Source organism: Caloenas nicobarica, chromosome 3 (genome assembly GCF_036013445.1).
Source record: "Caloenas nicobarica isolate bCalNic1 chromosome 3, bCalNic1.hap1, whole genome shotgun sequence".
NCBI classification, from domain to species: Eukaryota; Metazoa; Chordata; class Aves; order Columbiformes; family Columbidae; genus Caloenas; species Caloenas nicobarica.
In genome coordinates this window covers 54943306-54963503 of record NC_088247.1, presented here as the reverse complement: position 1 = coordinate 54963503, position 20198 = coordinate 54943306, and the positions used below count along the sequence as shown (strand labels likewise).

Sequence of the window (20198 nt, the reverse complement as noted above, 5' to 3'; positions counted from 1 at the left end):
GACTTCATTGATATAAAATGTGTTTCTTAAAAATTAATTACTTTATTAGTTGAGAAATATATTTCCTTCCTATGGTGTCTGGAAGATAATAACTTTTATGCACAGTGTAACATTTTAAAAATGAACAATTCTGAAGGGAACTCAGCCTCCCAGTGAATCTGCTCAGCCTGTTAGTGAATACATTTTCTATGTTTCTTAACCTGTGTACTCATGCGCAGGACATAAGGAAATGGTACCACCTCCTCTTCTTCTAGAACATAGTCCAAGAAAGAAACCACCAGCTATTGAAGGCAAGTTTGAGTTTTTTCCTATTTTATTGGCCTCTAGTCATTAATTTGACACTCTATTTGAATGGATTTTGTTTATAAATATAACCTATATAACAAAAGTGACCAAACAATTAGGTTTGGGACATGAATGGCACAATCATATTTGCATTACAAGACCTAAATATTCCCTACAGTAGTCCCACAGATGGCTCAGGGGATTTCCTGAGTGAAATAGATTACAGGATCAAGGCCCAATCTGTAAAATGCTTTGGATGGTGTTCAGCCATAAGTTACCATCTAACTGTAAATATAAACAACATTATCCTCTTAATATACTTTGGATTACTCTTTCAGCTATTGTTATTCAGTAATGTTTCTGTGCATTATCTGCAATAATGAACATAATGTTTCTGTGTCTGCATTTATCAACCCTATTCCTATTGTTAAAACAACTGAAAGAAAAATACAAAGTCAGATTTTACCTTCAGAAAACTAAAACCTAATCCTTGCAAATAAATTCTGTTGTTTACAGTCTAATCATAACAGTAAAATAGTTGAAATATGCATTTTAATGTTAAAATTCACTGTCTGATGACTTAAAACCCCTACTACAATATATGTTCATGGTCTCTACACCACACAATTTAAAAGTACAAAACATGTGAGTCTTTTCTTGTAATTATGTAGCAGTTTTCATATAATACTTCAGAGTCATTCAGTCACACTGGTAATCTCTCTCATAGAGGTCTTATTTCTATGCTATCTAAAAAGCAATTACAATCTAAGAGAAAAACAGATGGCATGGTAGCAGAATAAGTAACAAGACCTACAAGATTTGCCTGCATTTGGAAACAGATTTTGGCAGAACTTATGACTAAAACAAAGAGTTAAATTAATAAGATATTTCTGTAATGTGATTATTGTGAATCAGAACGTTTGGATAAAAATAGTTACATGACTTACCTCTTTCCCAAGATCTATTTTACCTCAAGTGAATATTTCTTTATAAACACATTGTTTAAAGGAGTTTAAAACTGTGGTTAGTGTGACATTATGTAGTACATAAATAGATTTGCAGTCCTGCTTATTTTAGAGAAATATTTGAACCCTGCTTATCAGAAAAAAAGTTCCAGCAATGTTAAACTCTGTTATCCACCAATTAACACTAATGGGAAAAAGACATAATAGAAAAAGACTGCTGTATTTGCTCAGCGATAATCTTTAAATATAACTGTTATACAACATGAACTAGCATCAAATTAACATTAAATTCTTGATTTCCAAAATCATGAGGAGCATGCAATTACTGCAATTGCACATGGAAATGACTATTTATGACCAGTTACACATTTGTGTGTTTCATTAGCTCATTTATGCATGCAATTGAGGTAATTGTGAATGTAAATTAGACACCCATTTGGCAAACAAATTGGGGAGCAGATTATCTGCTCAGAATCATACGACCAAATTCCCTTTAAGACTCAAGGCTAATCACTAGGACACAATACTGTTCATGCAAGAGTTTTGGAGCAAGTGAAGAAGGAAGAATTACTTGCAAAATGCTGCTATGAAAAGCTATTCTTATATTGCGTTATTGTGTGATTTCCGTATACAAGAAAACATGCCACAGTGCCTTTAGGAGCCCTAAACCCTGAAGCTTTATTCTGTCCCTTAGGAAAATAATTAAGTAATTTATGGGAATATTTGGCACAATATAAGAAGGGGGAAAGAGGAATAGGCAGGGAAATTTATATCTCTGGAATAGTTGAAGAGATATCTGCCTGTGACTTCTTAATGCTTATATACCTTCATGATTGGTATATCACTAAATATCGCTAATCAAGTGAAGGGACAGACTGAAACAGAAGATTCTTCTTATTATAAATATATTTGAAGATAATATAAGTTCTCAGAATAGGGAGCAAGTACAAGCATTTGTTAGTTGAGAAAAGTACTTTATATAACACGGAAGGACTGGCCCATCCTTTGACAGAAAAAAATCTGCTCTGAAAAAAGGTAAATCCATAAGAAGTAACAGAATGATTGTCACATAGGAACTTAATATATGATGATATATATATAAAATATGGAACTGCTGTATTTAAACCCTGTGCTTTCCAACTCAGTATTATTCAGTGACCCAGTGATATCCAGACACTAGATACAAAACCATGAAGCTGGAAAAGGCTGAAAATATTTTACTCTTTTTCTAGATTAAGATGCTTTCAATGTTACCCTGTTTTACCACTGCCTTCTTAGCTAATCTTGGACCATTCTTGATTTCTGATAATTTGAAAATAGTGGCAGTATATGTGCCAGATGTCTCTAACATTTTTAGATTATATGATGCTTTCAAATGGAAAGCTTTTCCTGGATAGTATCCAATGCCCTGTAAAAACTATGCTCTACTGAATTCGTGAGGCCTTAGAAAAACAGGATACTGTTATTATGTATTAAATCTCAACTTTTCTCTCTTTGTCATTGCCATTTTCTCTTCCTTCACCTCCACGGTGAATCTTATAGAGAAGAGGTGATTATGTAAGACAATCCCAATTTGTACACTATGTTCTAGTAGTATGCAATAAATTACGTTGAAGTGTGTGCATGTGAATTGAACTTTTGAGTTGTCTCCTGGTCAGAAAGCAAAATGCTTTGTTCTCATCTGGTCGGAAGCGTAAAGAACAGATCATTGCTCTCCTATTTCTTGGTGGTTTGGCTCTTTTCAAAAAGCCCTGCTGTCTTGGTATCTTGCATTCAAAGTTCAATGAAGAATTTGAAGTTGCAGGTCACCAATGGAAGCAAATAACAAAACGAAACAAAATATCCAGTAACAATGAACAAGAGAGAGAGAAAGGGAATTTGTGAAAAGACATTGATAAATAACTTCTACATGTGAAGACTGAAAACCTTGTTTGGGCAACCATGAAGTAAAAGAACTCATTTTAAATCCTTTATCTGACCTTTTTCTGGAGCTTTCAAAAGGACTTGGAAGCAGCACTCTCAACTTGTCTGACACAGATACTGCCATCGAGGGAGGACACTGGTACTGGGTGTAATTTGAACAGATCTGTTCTCCATGGCTATCTGAACTTTGACTTTAACATGCTTCTTCCTTGACTGTAGTCTTCTTCACCTCTTTTAACTATAGCTTTCTTGTATTTTGTTATCCACCAACATCCAAAAACTGATTCTCTGAGAATGTGCCTCTCAGGTGTTGACATTTTTGCTCAGCTCAGACAGCTTTTAGCTTCCTCCATTTCCCCATTCACCTGAGAAGGACTCTTCTTTCTGATAGTCCTCCCATGTTACGCCCTCTGACATAGCAGGGTAATCTTTCAGGAAGATGCTGCAGTAAGTCAAGAAATGTCGAAACTAAGCTCAGAGACTTAGTCAGTTATTATAATAGTAAGGCCTCATATTAATTGTTCCAGAATAGCATGTCTTTGCTTTCTCACAAGATCACAGCACCTTTGTAAGAAGCCTGTATCAAAATCCTTCTCTAAGTGGAAGGCATCTTAATGCATATTATGTATGATTTCAAACAGGACACTTCGTACCATTTTGAAAAGTGCTATATGACAAAAAAACTTTGAACAGCATTGTATCGGAATATGATTTTCCAGGGTATATCGTCCTAGAAATCTGTGCTTGTATCTTTGAGTGGAAGAACATTTATCACTGAGGAGTCATTAACGTAACTTTCTAATCTGCTAATGGATCGTGATGAGCACTGAAATATCCCCCTCCTTTGACTGAAGTACACTGGCTGTTTGTTGTCATCTTGCTGGTAGTTGTGATATTTAGTGAGGTAAAAAATAAAAATTTAAAATATCTGTAAGGTCTTGAGAGGATCTTTGGGGGAAAAAACTGTTTTCCCGAGATCACTGTTTGAATCCTCTAATTACAGATTTTGCAGAATACAGCAAAGTGAATTACTGTGAAATATGTTTGACTACCTCCAAAACTTCTGCGAAGGCTAAATTGGCATTGAAATAGAAATGTACATCTATTTTTATTGCTGTATAGAATGTACACTGACTATATTAAGAGGAATTTCTAGTCTATACCTCAGTTCATGAATATAACATTAGTGGATCTAAGAGCATCTAAATTACTAAAGCCAATACAAACTTTGACAAAGCTCCATTGATCTATAGAAGTGTATAAATCTTGTACAAATCAATATACCTCTGTACAGTCTGTCAATGGCCTTCTCTTCTGTACACAGATTGTTCTATAAAAACCTTTTTTCTTTTCTACAATAAAATCAATTATACTTAAAAAAATCTTTCTAGTGAAAGACAGTGATTCAAGACACAACAGAAATCTTAAAAAAAGTAGGATTTTGAGTTTTTCTCCAAATTTAGAACATTTTTAATTATACTGACAAGATTTTTGGATGAAAATCCATTTTCTGATAAATTTGAATCTAAGGCAGAATAATAATAATAATTTTTAAAAAGTTTATGTCAAAAATATCATCATACAATGGGCTAGCTTTTAATATAGTTTATTAGAAGAAACAGGTCAGGTAGTTTTAACAGGATACTGTATATACAGAATAAAACCAAGTTTTTTTGAGAAATATGGATCCTACATCTCCATGAGTCTGTACTGAAGACAGTAAAACCTTTAAAATAATATGCGCAATGTTTCAAAGTGAGTTATTTAACTATTTAGATTAGACATTTAAGCAGTAAACTCTGATGATTTAGCTGTAATGAAAATAGACTAAATCTTCGCTGTCTCAGAAAGCCCTTGACATTTTACTTAATGACATGAGGCTCTTCTGTACTACTTTTATTCTAGCTTAAGACAGAAAAAATTTAACAGACATTGAGAGAAAAGCTTACTAGAATGTAGAAAAATTATGTACAAAGATATGTATATTTCGATTAGACATATGACTCGTTTTTCATTATTATTATTAATAATAATCCAATTTACAATACTAGATTATGCATTTAAAATAAATATTCACCCAAATCCATCCAATAAAACAAAACTAAATAACTCTGAAGATTATTTTAACTTTAAAAAAATGTTTTTTAACTGTTACAGAAAAGTAATGATCTTTTGTGTATGTTTCACCTGGAAATGGAAAATACTTACTTGGATTAACATTCTTTGGGCTTTCAAATGCAGATATTCCATGTAGAAGAGATGATTCATAGCCTGGTCATCCCATTTTCCTAAAACTCAAACATTCTTACTCAAAAGCATACCCCATAAAAAACATCATCAAAACCCTTCCCAGCACTGGTAACACACTTGGTGCTGCTGTTAACTCATGTTGCCTAGTAGGAATGTCATAAGGAGGGAGAAGACTAACCCTGCTGCCTTAGCTGTGTTGGTTTGGCTCTTGCTAGAGAAGAAGTCAGTGTTCTTCAGGAAATTTAATTCTTCATCACAATCATATTTGCATCGTATTTGCCATTGACCATTGTCCAATGGAATTTTTATTGCTGGTTTTGTAGTGGAAGCTGGCATGCCCTCTCTCTTTTCCCTTGGCATGCATACTCCGGCTTCGTTACACTGATATTTGTACTCCTTTGCTCCCCACTGTGTTGTTTAGTGAGGGCAACATATGGCCCCATGCTATTCACAAACAGGTTTGATGCTTAATTCAACAGAGCCATGAAAAAGGAGCCTATAATCACTGCAGGAAGAAATGAGAAACACTTACGTGGGTCACATGAAAGCACTAGGAATTTCAAGCATGCTATTGTTATTACATACTTTCTGCAGACCTCAAAAATATCTCCATAGCAATCTTCAAAGCTGCCAAATAGTGTTTCAGATTGGGATTTGAAAAGAGTGAAGCAGTTTCAGAAAGCAAAATCAGGCTGGAGAGATTGCCTAGGACTTCAGCATGTACTATATCTCCATTGACCTGTGTGCCCCATTAGTCTTTCAATTGCTCAATATGAGACCAAATTGTATTGCACTACTCTGCTGAAATGAAATGGTGCGGTTTAAACAGACTTTTGGAAAAAATGCACTTAATTTTGGCCTAAGGACACACCTGCAAGTTAGAGAGAGTATGTGATAGCGTGTGCATGTGCACATGTGCACGTATATGTGTTTGCATGTGAAATGAAGCAATTCTAGGAACTTTAGATTAATGCTATTTAGATTCCTTTGATTTTTCTTTACTTCAGTAGTTTGGCTGAGACTAGACAGAATTGTTTCTTACAGAGGAAATAACTGGACCAAGAAGGGCATTTATACCCCAGAAAGAGATTTTTTTTTCAAAGAGACAGTTAAGGTCAATTTTTACTTGAAATTCAGATTAAATTTTAAAAGCATGAGTTTCCATGACATCCAAAACTAAGCAGAAATATTTCCCTGGCTTTTTTTGGTTTGGTTTGGGTTTGGTTTTGTTTTTATTCCTCCAAATTTTTTGTAACCCTACAGGGCCCCTGTTGTGTGAATGTGTATGAAATTTTTTAGAATTAAAACTGCAACTTGCCAGTCATTGTTAGTCTCCACCCTAAGCAATATGAAAAGAGGAAAGAAATGTCATCATAAACTCAAAAGTAATGAGTTATTTTAATATTTAAAGTATATCTGGTTCCCACTGACATCAACAGAAAAACTTTCATTGAGTTCAGCAGGGAAAGGACTTCAGTCGCCAACTAAGACAAAGGAAGAACAATCATAATCTCTTCAAAATTAATAAGGAAATATAATTTCAAAAATACAACTTTTTTTTTTTTTTTTTAATAGTCTATTAAAATTATGCCTGTGACAGCTTAAGGTACACAGAGATCCTTGCAAAAAATAGAATGAAGTTTTACCTGGAATGAAGTTATTGTGTTCATGCTGAATTATAGTTTATCAGGAAAACCTAAATTAATGTTTATTTTGTTCTATTTCATGACTATACCCATATCTCTGCTGCCCTTCATTGCTGTCAGGACCAGAATCAGTAGGCAAGAAAAGCTGTTGTAGTATTTCACATAGCCAGGTAATTTCCAGTCTCTCACAAGAGCATTTCTCCTGAGATTTCCTGACAACAGGGTTTTAGATAAATGCAGATAAGCCTTTTATAAGTATCTGAAAGTTAGAAGGCTTATCTGAACCAAAACACCTCCAAACTTCTGGCACTCAGTACCACTAGTCAACGTTTGTTATACGCATGCCTCTCCACAAGAAGGTACCCGTGGCTGTATTTTGCTGCCCTCCTTACCTCAGTTTCTCAAAGGGGGTGGGATGACCTGACAGTTCCTTCCAGAGTTAGTGTTTCCATAAGCACATGGACCATCTGGAGCAATACAGAGAAGAAACTCTTAGAACACCTTCCTCTTCCAGTTCCTGGGCAGCATTCCCATGACATTATGCACAGTAACTCATGTGAATCCCTAAATTTAGATTCCACTCAGCGCTGGCACAGTAGCACACTGGTCTTATGAGGCCTGTTTTCAAGTGCTGCATTGTTAGCATGTTTTTGTTATCTCCTCTCCCCCTGTTGTCCAAGAATTAGTTGATGTCCCATGAAAATAACGGACATTCTCAAAGCTGGTAAAGGCAATTCAGATTGAAACACCTCTTTCTTGGTCTCCATTGAATCTTCCTTGAATTTCCACCAGTGTCCTCCATCTCTCATCCCTTATTCAGAAACAAATAATTACATCTCAGATGTTTCTTTGCTTTAAGGCTGGAGTTCTTTACTACAGTCACTTCCAAAGAAAACTATTCTATGCTGCTGCTTTTTTTTCCCCCAGGAAAAAAAAAATTACCTGAATTACCATTCAGTAGCACATCGCTGCTTTAATTTGCGCTTCTCGTGCTCACTCGATTCCTCCTTGTTCTACACAAAGCTCCACTTCTGTGTAGAGTCTGCAGAAAAACCTGACTAAATGCAAAGTCCATTGCTTGAGTTGCCGACTGATTCTGTCAGCTTGTACATATATCCCTATTTCATTCTTGTAAAGGCATTGCAGGCTTTTGAAGGTGAGGTATTTTTGTATGCATATCTCTTACACCCTGTACATAAAAAGTAGTTCAGGACTAGTGCTTCTGGTGAAAAAATAGGATTAATTACATTATCAAGAAACAGTAACAGTAACAATAAATTGTTCAATAGCCAATTGCACTTGAATTCCATATTGTAGTCAGCCCTGAATCACCAAAACCACCTTGTGTTTCCTTGTGTAACTCACTGTTCATGCGTATTCTGATCCCACTTTATGCAGCTGATCCATGGACATTTGTAGTCCTGTTATTGTTCCTAGCTAAAAAAAAGTACTTGCAATTAACAGATGGGGTTCATATTTTACAGTGCAAAAGACCTGCATAAATTTCTATTTAATTATTTGCTCTGCCTCTTAATTTAGCTATGTATATATCTGGAGAAAACCCATTGCATTTACTACTTCAGAAATACAATTTTTGCTGCTGTTAAATATACACTTCATATGCAACAACATAAATGTGAGCTACTCAAACTGAGAGGAAATAAATTTATTCAAGAAATGGGATTGTTTCCTTAAAAAAGAAAAAGCTCTTTCCAGGATATCCATTTATCAAGTCCATTGTTCTCATTTACATAAATTTTTGTCAGTAGTAGCTGTGGGGGACATCAATGGGGCTGAGATGTGAACACAAGCCCTGTGACTGTTTTTCTCAGACTTGACCAAGAGTGCACATCTTGCATTACACAGCACTAATGGAAAATAGGGGCCACAGTCCATTAATACCTCTATGTAATCATCCTCTAGAAACTCATAACTAATAGTGATGTCTCTAGGCTCCCTGGACATTCTGAAGATTGCAACTTGAGAACTTGATGGAAGAAAACTATGTCAGTGGACATTGGCGCAATGACTTAACAATAAAAACTCTGTGGCCAGGGATGTAGTCTCTTTCTTCTTTAGGTTACTTGCAGTAAAAATTCCTGCTGCTTCCTGTACATCCTCCATACAAGCTCTACTTCTCAAAGCTCCATGTCTCAGCTTATGGCTCTCGAGACACATATGCCTCTGAACCTTGGAGCAAATTTTGTGCTACAAATTCAAAGGCAAAAATGGCCTTTGATTATAGAAAGTCTTGTTGGTTGTAAGGACCTTGGGTTTATAAATTATTGCTGTGCATCACCTGGCACCAGAAGTATAAGGTAGCAAAAAAATTAAGCTAACTAGAAGAGTGGAGCTGTTAGCTCCACCAGAACCAAGACACTCAGAAAAAAATGGAAATCACAGAAGTATCAGCAGCACTTCAGTCTCTAGTTACTGGGAGTGAAAGTGAGTCAAAGGAAGACAGAAGGAAGCTTTTTTCTGACAGTAATTGATAGACTTGATACACTAGCAGTTTCTGTTCAGTCAGGCAGACTAAGCAAACAATTAAACCACATTTTAGAAATCAGAAGATTTGTACATTGCATGTGAAAGTTAAACACTCAAAAGTCATAGGCAGCACAGGAAAGTAGAGCTGTGGAGCAGCTTGTGTGTAACCTGAGGCTGAACACCCTTCCATTTTGAGGAGGCAGCCACTGTCCCTAGTGTGAATCTCTGGAACAGTATGTCAAAGAGAGACAGACTCCTGGGAACTCTAGAGATGGACAATAACGAGAATATTAAAGTACACAAGAAAATGAATCTCCAAACAAGCTTGTGGAGGATGAGCACTATAACAAGTTTGTGGAGGATGAGCACTACTCTGACACTTTATATGTGTTTAAGAAACCTGAGTATCATAAAGCACATTCACGACACAATGGAATTTGTAGCTTGAAGTTCAGTATGCCAGGGTTTCAGCGGAGAGAATTAAGCACACAAAACACTGGGAGAAACATTCTGTATAATATACACAAGGATTTTCTGCTTCATTTTTTCAAGACGATAACAAGGGAAACACATTGAATGAATCTGTTTAACACAAGAAAGAACTGCAACACTTCAAGATGTTGCTTAATGTTAAATTCTGTTGTCAGAAAATCGGCAGAAGTCTAGTTTTCAGAGACCTTGAATATTGGTAAATACACTGCATTCATGATAGGCAAACTAACTTTATTTATGAAACTGCCATGGACAGACTGTGGAATTCATGTACTCTATGAAAACAATAATGTTTCTATCAAACATACCCATATTTTGTTTTGGTTTAGGAAGCATGCAGTGCAGTATTTCAAGTACTTTTTTTTTAATTCTCTGTCTGTATTTATTTTTTCATGCAGAAGAAAAGTCTACTGTGGTAGCTAGGGAAGTGAAAACTAAGTTTCTTCATTTTTCCTTTATGTTCATGTTAATTTATTCAAGGGATAATAGCATATTTATTTCTTGGATCTGCTGGCTTCAGAAAATATTCATATACCTTAAATATTTTTCGAGTAAAGAAAAAGCTCTCACTTAAAGGCTTATGGGCTTATGTTTGTGCCAGTTGGTGTGGTAATAAAACTTGCTTTCTTATCCACATTCATAACAGTAAAACTTCACAAAAGGAAAACTACAGTTCCACTAACTTCATCAACACTCAAAGCCATTCAGCACAAACTGAAGGTAACAAATTTGGCTTTTGTGGATAAGCAGTTAAAAAAAGCATTTAGATTAGCTGTTCTTGTACAGTTGTATTCTTCCACATCAAAATGCAGATTCATTTCCCAAAGGAAAAATAAGAATTATAGCTTCCTCATTTCCTCTACTGAACTCTCAATTTTCTAATTAATAACATTCATGGAATAAATAATTAAATTGTTGTAGCTTTTTGTAAAAAAAAGCAAAACCTCCTTGCTTCTGTGGTCCAATTAACTGACAAAAGAGAGGCAGATGCTTTTAAAAGAACAAGTCATGTTCTTTTGCAGATGGTGCTTTATCTGCAATTGTCCGTGAATAACAGAAGTCCTGTAATGACAGTTTTAAAGGTTCAATTCATAAAAAGTGTCATAAAGATATATTATATATGCAGGTTTTTCATGGCATTCTGCACTTCATTCCCAAGTACCACTTGCAAGTTTTGCTGCCATTCAGTCAGATTTTATAAAAGAAGTAGAACATGTGCATGGTCACTGAATCACCACAATAAACTCTTAGTTACACCAGGTTAATGGACATAATTTCCTGAATTAGCACTTAAGAAATCACCTGCTTCCAGTTCTATCCTTAGTGCCACATTCACTCTCTGAGTATTAAGCTGTATTTCTGAGCTGCTGATAATAAACTCCTAAATAAGTGACCAGTTTATCAAATCTAGAACCTATTGCAGTTAGTCAAGGATCCCCATACCAGATATATATGCATACATACATATGCGTGTGTATATATATAATATATATAAAGGTACTCAGCTGGACTTCTGTTTCTTTTTTTAGAGAGAAAAGAGGAGAAGAAGAAGAAGAAGAAGACTGATGTAAACAGGGTGACAACTGAAATGAAGAAGAAAGGTACGATTTGGAAATGTTTCTTATTGACCTCATTCAGCTTTTACTCCCACTCCTGGCTCAAATCCTGTTTTTTTTCTTAGGCTAATCCTAGGTTTCTGGCTCTGTATTTACCTTCTCCTAGTTGCTTAGTCAGTATTTGTATGTCACTGTTCTTCAGTATCCGATGCCTGATGTGTTTCAGTGTCCAATATTTTCTAAACTCTTTCTGTGACAAATAGAAAGTCCTGTTTGGTGGCTATCTATGAGCTTGTTAAAAAATTTAATGGAGTCCCTATATATCACAGGACATAGTGATACTTCCATACAGAAAACTCATGGGAGATATCACTCAGTTCATGGTACACCACTTTCTGAAGGCAAGACAAATTTGTTTATTCATTTATTCATATCATAGAATCACAATCAAAACTTGCAGTGACCAAACTAAATAACCTTTTGGATCATTCATGCCCAGGAAGCATCTAAAATTCACTAAAGTCTTGCTTTCATGGGAAAATATTTATGTCATTTATTATTTTTTAATGATTTCATTGCTACCGGAGCTTAAGCTAAAAGGTACCACATTCATGCACTGATGATTTTTGTCCAGCCTTTGATGAATTATTAAAGGTCCAAATCATCCATAGTTGATGCATAGTGATTAATTTTCATTTTCAACAGATTGCTCCCTGGCTAGTTGGGTGAAAGTGCTATAAGGGAATAATCTGAACTAAACTCCCAAATAAGCCACATTTTTTTCAGCATGTGCCCACCAGGATTTGGCTGACTGCATATTTGAGTGTGTGATTCAGAGTTCTAGCATATCAAATTACTTTCTTTAATTAAATCATAGAAAAAGAAGTAAAAAAAGAGAAAGCTCATGAGAAGACAGCTGTCCCTGATATTAAAAAAGCAGGTAAGAAATTGAAATCTATGTTTCTCTGCAGTAGATATCTGACTATTTAGTGTAAACACTTCCAGGTTTTAAGCATTTGAGACAAGAGTGTATGAAATTCATTATCACTTAAGAATCCAATCCGGAGATACATGTATCACCTCTCACAGTGTAGTTATATATATATACGTATGTGTAATGTGTTTCCATTATACACTATATATATAGTATTTTATTCATACTATATATATGCCCGTACATATATGTATATACTATACATAATTTTCAATTCTGTGAGCTTGGGATCTTTACAAAAACATTAGAAACACTGTTTACCCTACACACTAAATCAACCCAGAGCATAAGTAGTTTTAATGGGTGCATGGCATGGAAGAGACTGAATGGAGGGCATAGAAATTTGCATGAATTATTTCACAAATTCAGCTCATTTTAAGTAATAAATAGAAACAACAACATATCAAGCCACTTAATGTGGTAGAAAATAGACAGTTACCTTTCTGAGGCTTTATCCATGCCCAGAAAGTTGGGGGTTTGTAATTTTTTTAAAAAAGTTAGTTAATATCCTGAAACTAATCAATTGTGTTTCATGTTATTTAGCATTAAAAGATTAATTTTTCAGTAAGATTAGAAATTAACATTTCAGTCTTTTCTGTACTAGAATTGTTGTAAATTTCTTTCCTGTTATTTCAGTAAATTTGCAAGTATGCTTAATCCACAAACGCAAACATACCTCCAGTAAGTCATGCAATCTGTGGAACTGTCTCATTAAAATCAAGTCACATCAAAATCAAGGAGAAACAAAATGGTCAGTCTGGTTGTTTGATCATCACCTTAATACCTAGAAACATTGGTTCTACTTGCTGTTTTGTCAGACACTTTCTATATAACCTACAAGCCATAAAGTACTCAGATGAACCTTTCTGTAGACTAGACTGATGCCTAAAACCATGGAGAAAGGTTTAATATAAGATTGAAAGATTCAGAGCTATCGTTACTATGTCCTCAAGGCAAGCCTTGCGGTCTGTTATCTAATTATTCAAATCTGTTGCATTTTATCAAAAGCTGAAAGGATACACAACCCATTGTTTACTAACATTGTGGATTACCTGTGCAAATTTCAATATGCAACTGGCTTCTTTGTCATTGAGTCGTAACATGCTCTACATAAGCTCTCATATCCAAGTGTTTTGGATGTGTAGAAAAATATTAATTTATGTTTGGTACAACATAAAAGTACGCGGAATGACATGGGATACATTGCAGTACTATCCTGGTAGCACTGTATTTAAATATGCCTCAGTCTTTCATAGTAGGGAGTGGCACACTGGGGAAGGATGGGGATGAAAGGGAATACTCCTTTCCACATTAAGCAGCATATTTAAATGTATAAACGCAGATGTAAAAAGAAAAAAAGCTGACAATTCAAATAGCTTTTCTAATTTTTTTTCTGGTTCCTAGCTAGTATTTCACTTGAGAATACAGAATTGTAAAAGATTACATTTTATAGCAGAGCTGCAGCATAGAGTTGTTAATATGTTTATCTTCACAAGCTGTTGCTAAACCCAGTGAGTCATCCTAACAATGCTAGAAAGAATGTGCTGCTTTGGGCTGGGATAGAGCTAAGTGTTTTCATAGCAGCTAGCATGGGGCTACATTTTATATTTGTGCTGGAAATGGTGTTGATAATTTAGGGATGTTTTAGTTATTGCTGAGCCAGGGCTACACAGAGTCAAGCCCTTTTCTGCTTCTCACACTACCCCACCAGCAAGTGGGCTGGGGGTGCACAAAAAAATGAGAGGGGACACAGCTGGGACAGCTGACTCCAATTTACCAAAGGGATATTCCATACCACATGACATCATGCTCAACAATAAAGCTAGAGGGAAGGTTGGACAGGGGGTTGCTGCTCAGAGACTGGCTGAGCATCAGTTGATTGGTGGTCAATAATTTTTTTCATTGGCATCACTTGTCTTTCTTGGGCTCTTTTTCACTCTCTTTGTTATTTTCCTTTTAATTACTATTATTGCTATTATTATTATTGCTATTATATTTTATTTAAATAATTAAACTGTTCTGATCTCAGTCCATGAGTTTTCTCACATTTACCCTGCTGTGGGTGGGGAGTGAGCGAGCAGCTGTATGGCACTTAGTTGTCAGACGGGGTTAAACCACAATGAAGACACAAATTAGACAAATGAAGATATTCACACATTTCTGTCCCTTTTATTAGCTCTTCAGGTTGCTGCATTTTGAAGAGTTTACTAGCCTTTGTGTAAGAGGATGGTAATCCATTATATATTCTAGCTACACATGTTGCTGTTATTCCTCATTCAGCTTGCTCTTTGAAGGCACGTGTACTTTCTAGCTTTGATTGGCAGCACCTATTGTTATCGCTAAAAGGTTTTAAGCCTGAAATAATTGCCACATTTGATCAACAGAATAGTAGTGCATAGCCCAGTTTTGAAATGAGCCACCTCAATGTCTGATAGTATTTACATGCTTTGGGCCGACACTGTAAATGAGCCTCAGAACGCTTGAATCAGCAGCGTAGATAAGCATCCAAATGCAAGAGCATAGGAACAGCTTCCAATTTTCTTACCTTTTCCCATTAAAAGGCTAGACAGAGGCCACCACATTAAAATTAGACTCCTCTCCCTGGCTTTCACATACATTACCTCTGGATGCCTCTGGCTCCACATTGCATTTTGCTTCTCCCAGCCCTTGCAATCCGTGACACTGAGGTGCATGCAGGGCTTGCTACCTACTCACCACCACCCACACCCGTCCCTGTGACAGCAGGCAGCTCCTCTGCCATGGCCTGGCTGCCTGGCGCCCCTGTCCCATCTCTGCTCCTTACCCCGGCACACCTCCTCCCAGAGGACTCATCTCTGACAGGATGCCTATTAACCAGGCTTTCCCCACTGAGGAACAGTGGTGTGTACAGGCTGTCAGGGCTGTGCAAGAGAGAGAGAGGAAGAGATGCTCTGTAAGCACTAGGTGATAAAAACATCTCTAAAATAATTCTCTGAGAGCAACTCTTCCCTCTATTTCTCTCCATCTCTCTTCCTCTAACAAGGAATGCTTGTGATTGCAAACACTGAATATTTTTGCTGATTAATATTTTAGATTAGCCCTTTTGTCCAGGAGACAATTATATCTCTGGTGTTACTAGAATGGAGTTTTTTATTGCTCTTCATTAACTGCATCCCTGTGATATATTTGTTTATTTTCATGCCAGCTCACTCTTTCTCCATTCCTATCTTCCTCCTTTCCTCTCTCTCTCTCTCTCTCTTTCTCTTTTTCTGCTGCCACAGAGGAGTAAGAGTCATCTAATGTGGAATGTTCTCAGTCTTTAGTACAGAGTGAACTGAATGATTCTTAATTAGCTTTTAAAAATGCATTGTAGATAAAACCACATTAATCCTCTGACCTTCAGCTCACAGAAATACATTGTGTTAATTGTCCTGAAAAACAGATAATTCCATTGTTACAAACTGAGAGGTCTTGCTTAAACAAACATAATCGTCAGACACAAGAGTCTGGCACAGTCACTTCAAAACATATTACAAAAATCTGTCCAGCACTACTCTGGCTAAAGCTGCATCTCCGAATCCCCGTGAAGGGCCTTGCTGAGCTTCAGTGGAGACAAGCCTCTGCGAGGGTCTCCTAAAGCTCCTGGTGACTGGGACACATCAACTCGGAGGGCTCCAGCCTGCAATCTGACTGAGAAAGAGGACCATCCTTTCTCAAAGCTTTGGTGTCAAACCCTACATGAAAATGAATATGCAGAGATTGGTGTTTTCAGGCACTCCTAGCTTGCTTGCAGAGTGTTTCTTCGTGGTCTCTTTCTGAGACTCAACAGTCTGAAGCTTCTCTGCTCCTTCTTGTATCAGTTTTCCTAAAAGTTCATGATGTTCACACAGAGCCTTTGCCTTTAAGTTTTCTTGCATCAAACTCCTTTCCACTTTGTTTTGGTTCTCACAACAAACAAGGTAAGTTATAAGCAAGCCTATAACCAGTCTGAATCATCACACCATTTCCTAACTAAAGCTCTGCTCAGCTGTCATCGATGATCTTACTTTCCTGTTATTGCTGCATAATTTCAAATAACAATAGTAACTAAAATACCTAGGTCTTCTGCAGCATTTTTTTATAATAAATCTTAGAACCACTTTGGAAGGATAGTGAATGCGTTTTCCCCCACTTTCAACACAGGGAAACTCAGGTACCAGACACATCACCCAGGCCAGTTGTTCATGGAGCTTATGACATATATCTTCTGGATGCCAAAACAATACTAGCTGGATTGAAGATCTCAAATTTTACACTTTATCGTTATTTCGCTAATGAAAACCAGGGACACCAACCAATGCAAATGATGTTTAAAACGCAAACATTTTGCTTAGAAACATAAGTCCTGATGAGCTTGACAAGGCTTCAAGAATACCTAGGCTCTGACCTTTAGTGACATACATTTTAAGGGTGTCAAACCCAATTACTTCCCTGAACAGTTCTGCTAAGCCCAGATAAAACAAGTCAAGGTCTTGGCGTGCAGATCCACTAACGCCAGATCAGGGAGCGTGATCTGACTTGTATGTTGTTGTACTGGTACATGCATGCTCCTGACAGCATCCAAGCCCTTACTAACGACCAATGATTGCACATCCAGTGTTATGGTTGCATCTGTCATAGAATCATAGAATCATTTAGGTTGGAAGAGACCTTTAAGATCATCACGTCCAACCATAAACCTAACACTGATAAGTCTGCCACTAAACCATGTCTCTAAGTGCCACATCTACAGATGTTCTAAATACCTCCAGCAATGGTGACTCAACCTCTTCCCTGGTCAGTCTGTTCCAGTACTGGATAACCCTTAGAAATTTTTCTTAATATCCAATCTAAACTTCCCCTGGTGCAATTTGAGGCCATTTCCTCTTACCATATCACTTGTTCCTTGGGAGAAGAAACCAACCCCCTCCATGCTACAGCCTCCCTTCAGGTAGTTGTAGACAGCGATAAGGTCTCCCCTCAGCCTCCTTTTCTCCAGGCTAAACAGTCCCAGTTCCCTCAGCCACTCCTCATAAGACTTGTGCTCCAGACCCTTCGCCAGATTTGTTGCCCTTCTGTGAACTCTCCCCAGCACTTCAATGTCTTTCTTGTACTGAGGGGCACAAAACTGTACACAGGGTTCAGGGTGCAGCCTCACCAGTGCCGAGTACAGGGGGACAATCACTTCCCTGGTCCTGCTGGCCACACTAGTTCTGATACAAGCCAAGATGCTGTTGGCCTTTTTGGCCACCTGGGCACACTGCTCGCTCATGTTCAGCCGGTTGTCAATCAACACCCCCAGATCCCTTTCTGCCAGGCAGCTTTCCAGCGACTCTTCCCCAAGCCTCTAGTGCTGCCTGGGGTCATTGTGACCCAAGTGCAGCACCCTGCACTTGGCCTTGTTGAACATCATACAGCTGGCCTCAACCCGTCGATGCAGCCAGTCCAGATCCCTCTGTAGAGCCTTCCCACCCACGAACAAATCAATATCCCTAACCAACTTGGTGTCATATGCAAACTTACTGGGGGTATGCTCAATCCTTTTGTCCATATCATTGATAAAGATATGACTGTGACTATGATGCATGATACCATTTCATATGTTTCACACCAGGCAGTGTTAGCAGAGGAAGGCAGTGGTGATGTCTCTCTAACTATCAAAGTAAATCTGTGTCTCCTGAATAGGAAAAGTTACAAATGCTAAGGTACATTTAAAAGATGTCTCCATAACAATCAAGAAAACTCAGTCTGCATTGATGAAAAAATAAGCTAAAAGTTAATCTTAGATGTAAAAATGGAAAACATTACTTTATGACTGCTACAGCATCAGGTCAACCAGGTTATTCTTACTACCCTGGAATCCAGTGAGATCATGTAGCTGGTGGGAAAGCCTATGTTGCATCATGCTTTGGAGGAGGGATGTCATAGTACTAGGTAGGCAGATCAGAGTGGAGGTGATCAGGCAAGAGCAAACAAGACTTACCAGGTCCCAGTGATTCTTTGCTTGAGTTGACCAGAGATGCATTTTCATCAACTGTACTTTCTTTGCTTTAAAGGCCAGTCTTTATAATTTACAAAAAACCACAATGGTTTAATAGGAAATGGGGAGAAAAGACCTTTTTATGCATAAACAGTGTGTTCTTTGTCATTGTGCTCTATACAGACAGGAAGACAAATTTCTCTGATAATTTATAAATTCCTAGTCTGAACAAGTACAAAAAATCCATTTAATTTTATGACTTCCTTGGCTCAACAGTTTCCCTTGCAAGCTTTTCAATACCATAAGAAAACAACTACTGCCACCTGGTGGACAATTATCTTTTTTCTTCTACATGATTTTGGTTGGTTGGGTTTGCTTTTTGCTTTCAAATGCAGCTATTTAAAAGAGTTTGGCGATTAAATGATTAGCCTATTGCTTGTTTCCCTGTGCTACTTATCCTATTTCTTTCATGGCTAGAAAGATGCTAGAATGTCATCCAAATGTGACAGCATTTTCAGAAGAAACATTTTGGAATGACAGTACTTTAAGCACTGCAGAAAAGTAAAAATGAATTAAAATATACCTTATGACATAAGTTTTACTTAAAAAAAAGCCCACGCTTGGTATACCCACTGATCTAGAGGAGTAGATGCACTGCCTGAAATGCTTTGGGTTGACCCATCTGCAATGGATTGAACACTTCATTTGAGATTCAAATGTTGATCCTAGATTTTTTTCTGATGAGTGAATGTGTTGTGCTTGCACACATTATTAGGAAGACATCTCTGTTGCCTCTCCAGAGCAGGGTTTGAAACTCCTCACTCTGCCCTGCCCACTCTCAGTAGTATATTTCCACCTGGGAAATAACTGAAGTACTGACAGCTTTCAGCAACCTAGTTTGGGCACTGCCATGTGTCTCATGTTCCTTAATGTGATAGATGTCACATGACAGATGCCAGCAGATGGGAGGGTGGTAGGTGCTTTCAGAAGAACCGAGATGTCAGATCTACAAGGTCCAGTGAGGTGTAGAGGCTGTCTCCATTAGGCCGCTTACAAGGGCAAAATGGAGTTGTGAAGCCAGACCAAGAGAGCCCAAGATATTCTGAAAGTGGCTAGTCACATACAGAAAATGTCTATTCATGAATTTTCTTCTAACTTATTAGACAAAGTATGAGGAAAAGGTAAAAACTGCAACTGTGAGAAACTGGGGTGTATGTATATGTGTTATTGTGCATTTGGGATTGGCCAGATCTGCTTTCAGAGTGGCTGCTACAATATGTATAAGGTAGGAGTTCTGGATGGTAGAACCCTGTCTGACTGTTTCATTGTTTTGTGGGTTTTTTTTTTTAAATGAAAAAAAAGACACTGTAGTGGGTTGACCCTGGCCAGCATCTAAACACCCACACAGCTGCTCACTCACTCCTCATTCACAAGTGGGATGGGGGAGAGAACAGAAAGAACAGAAGTGAGAAAACTCATGGGTCAATACAAAGACAGCTTAACAAGTAAAAGAAGAAAAAAACAAGTGATGCAATGGCAATCACTCACCATCTCCCACAAGCAGACCAATGCCCAGCCAGTCTGAGCAACAGCCACCCTTCCCCCTGTTCTTCCTCTACCCTC

General features: G+C 37.3%; 1 protein-coding gene across 20 annotated transcripts in view; it reads left to right on the top strand.

Annotated features, from left to right (window-relative positions):
* Positions 1-20198, top strand: part of TRDN (triadin) — a 233463-nt gene that overhangs the window by 100747 nt on the left and 112518 nt on the right. For all 20 annotated transcript variants that reach the window (XR_010606058.1, XR_010606057.1, XR_010606059.1 and 17 more), the window contains 3 exons: positions 219-290; positions 11578-11649; positions 12482-12544. Coding sequence is in view for 17 of the 20 variants with exons in the window: in XM_065633048.1 (XP_065489120.1) it covers positions 219-290; positions 11578-11649; positions 12482-12544 (207 nt within the window). In the remaining 3 variants the exon portion in view is untranslated. The remainder of the gene's footprint in view (positions 1-218; positions 291-11577; positions 11650-12481; positions 12545-20198) is intronic.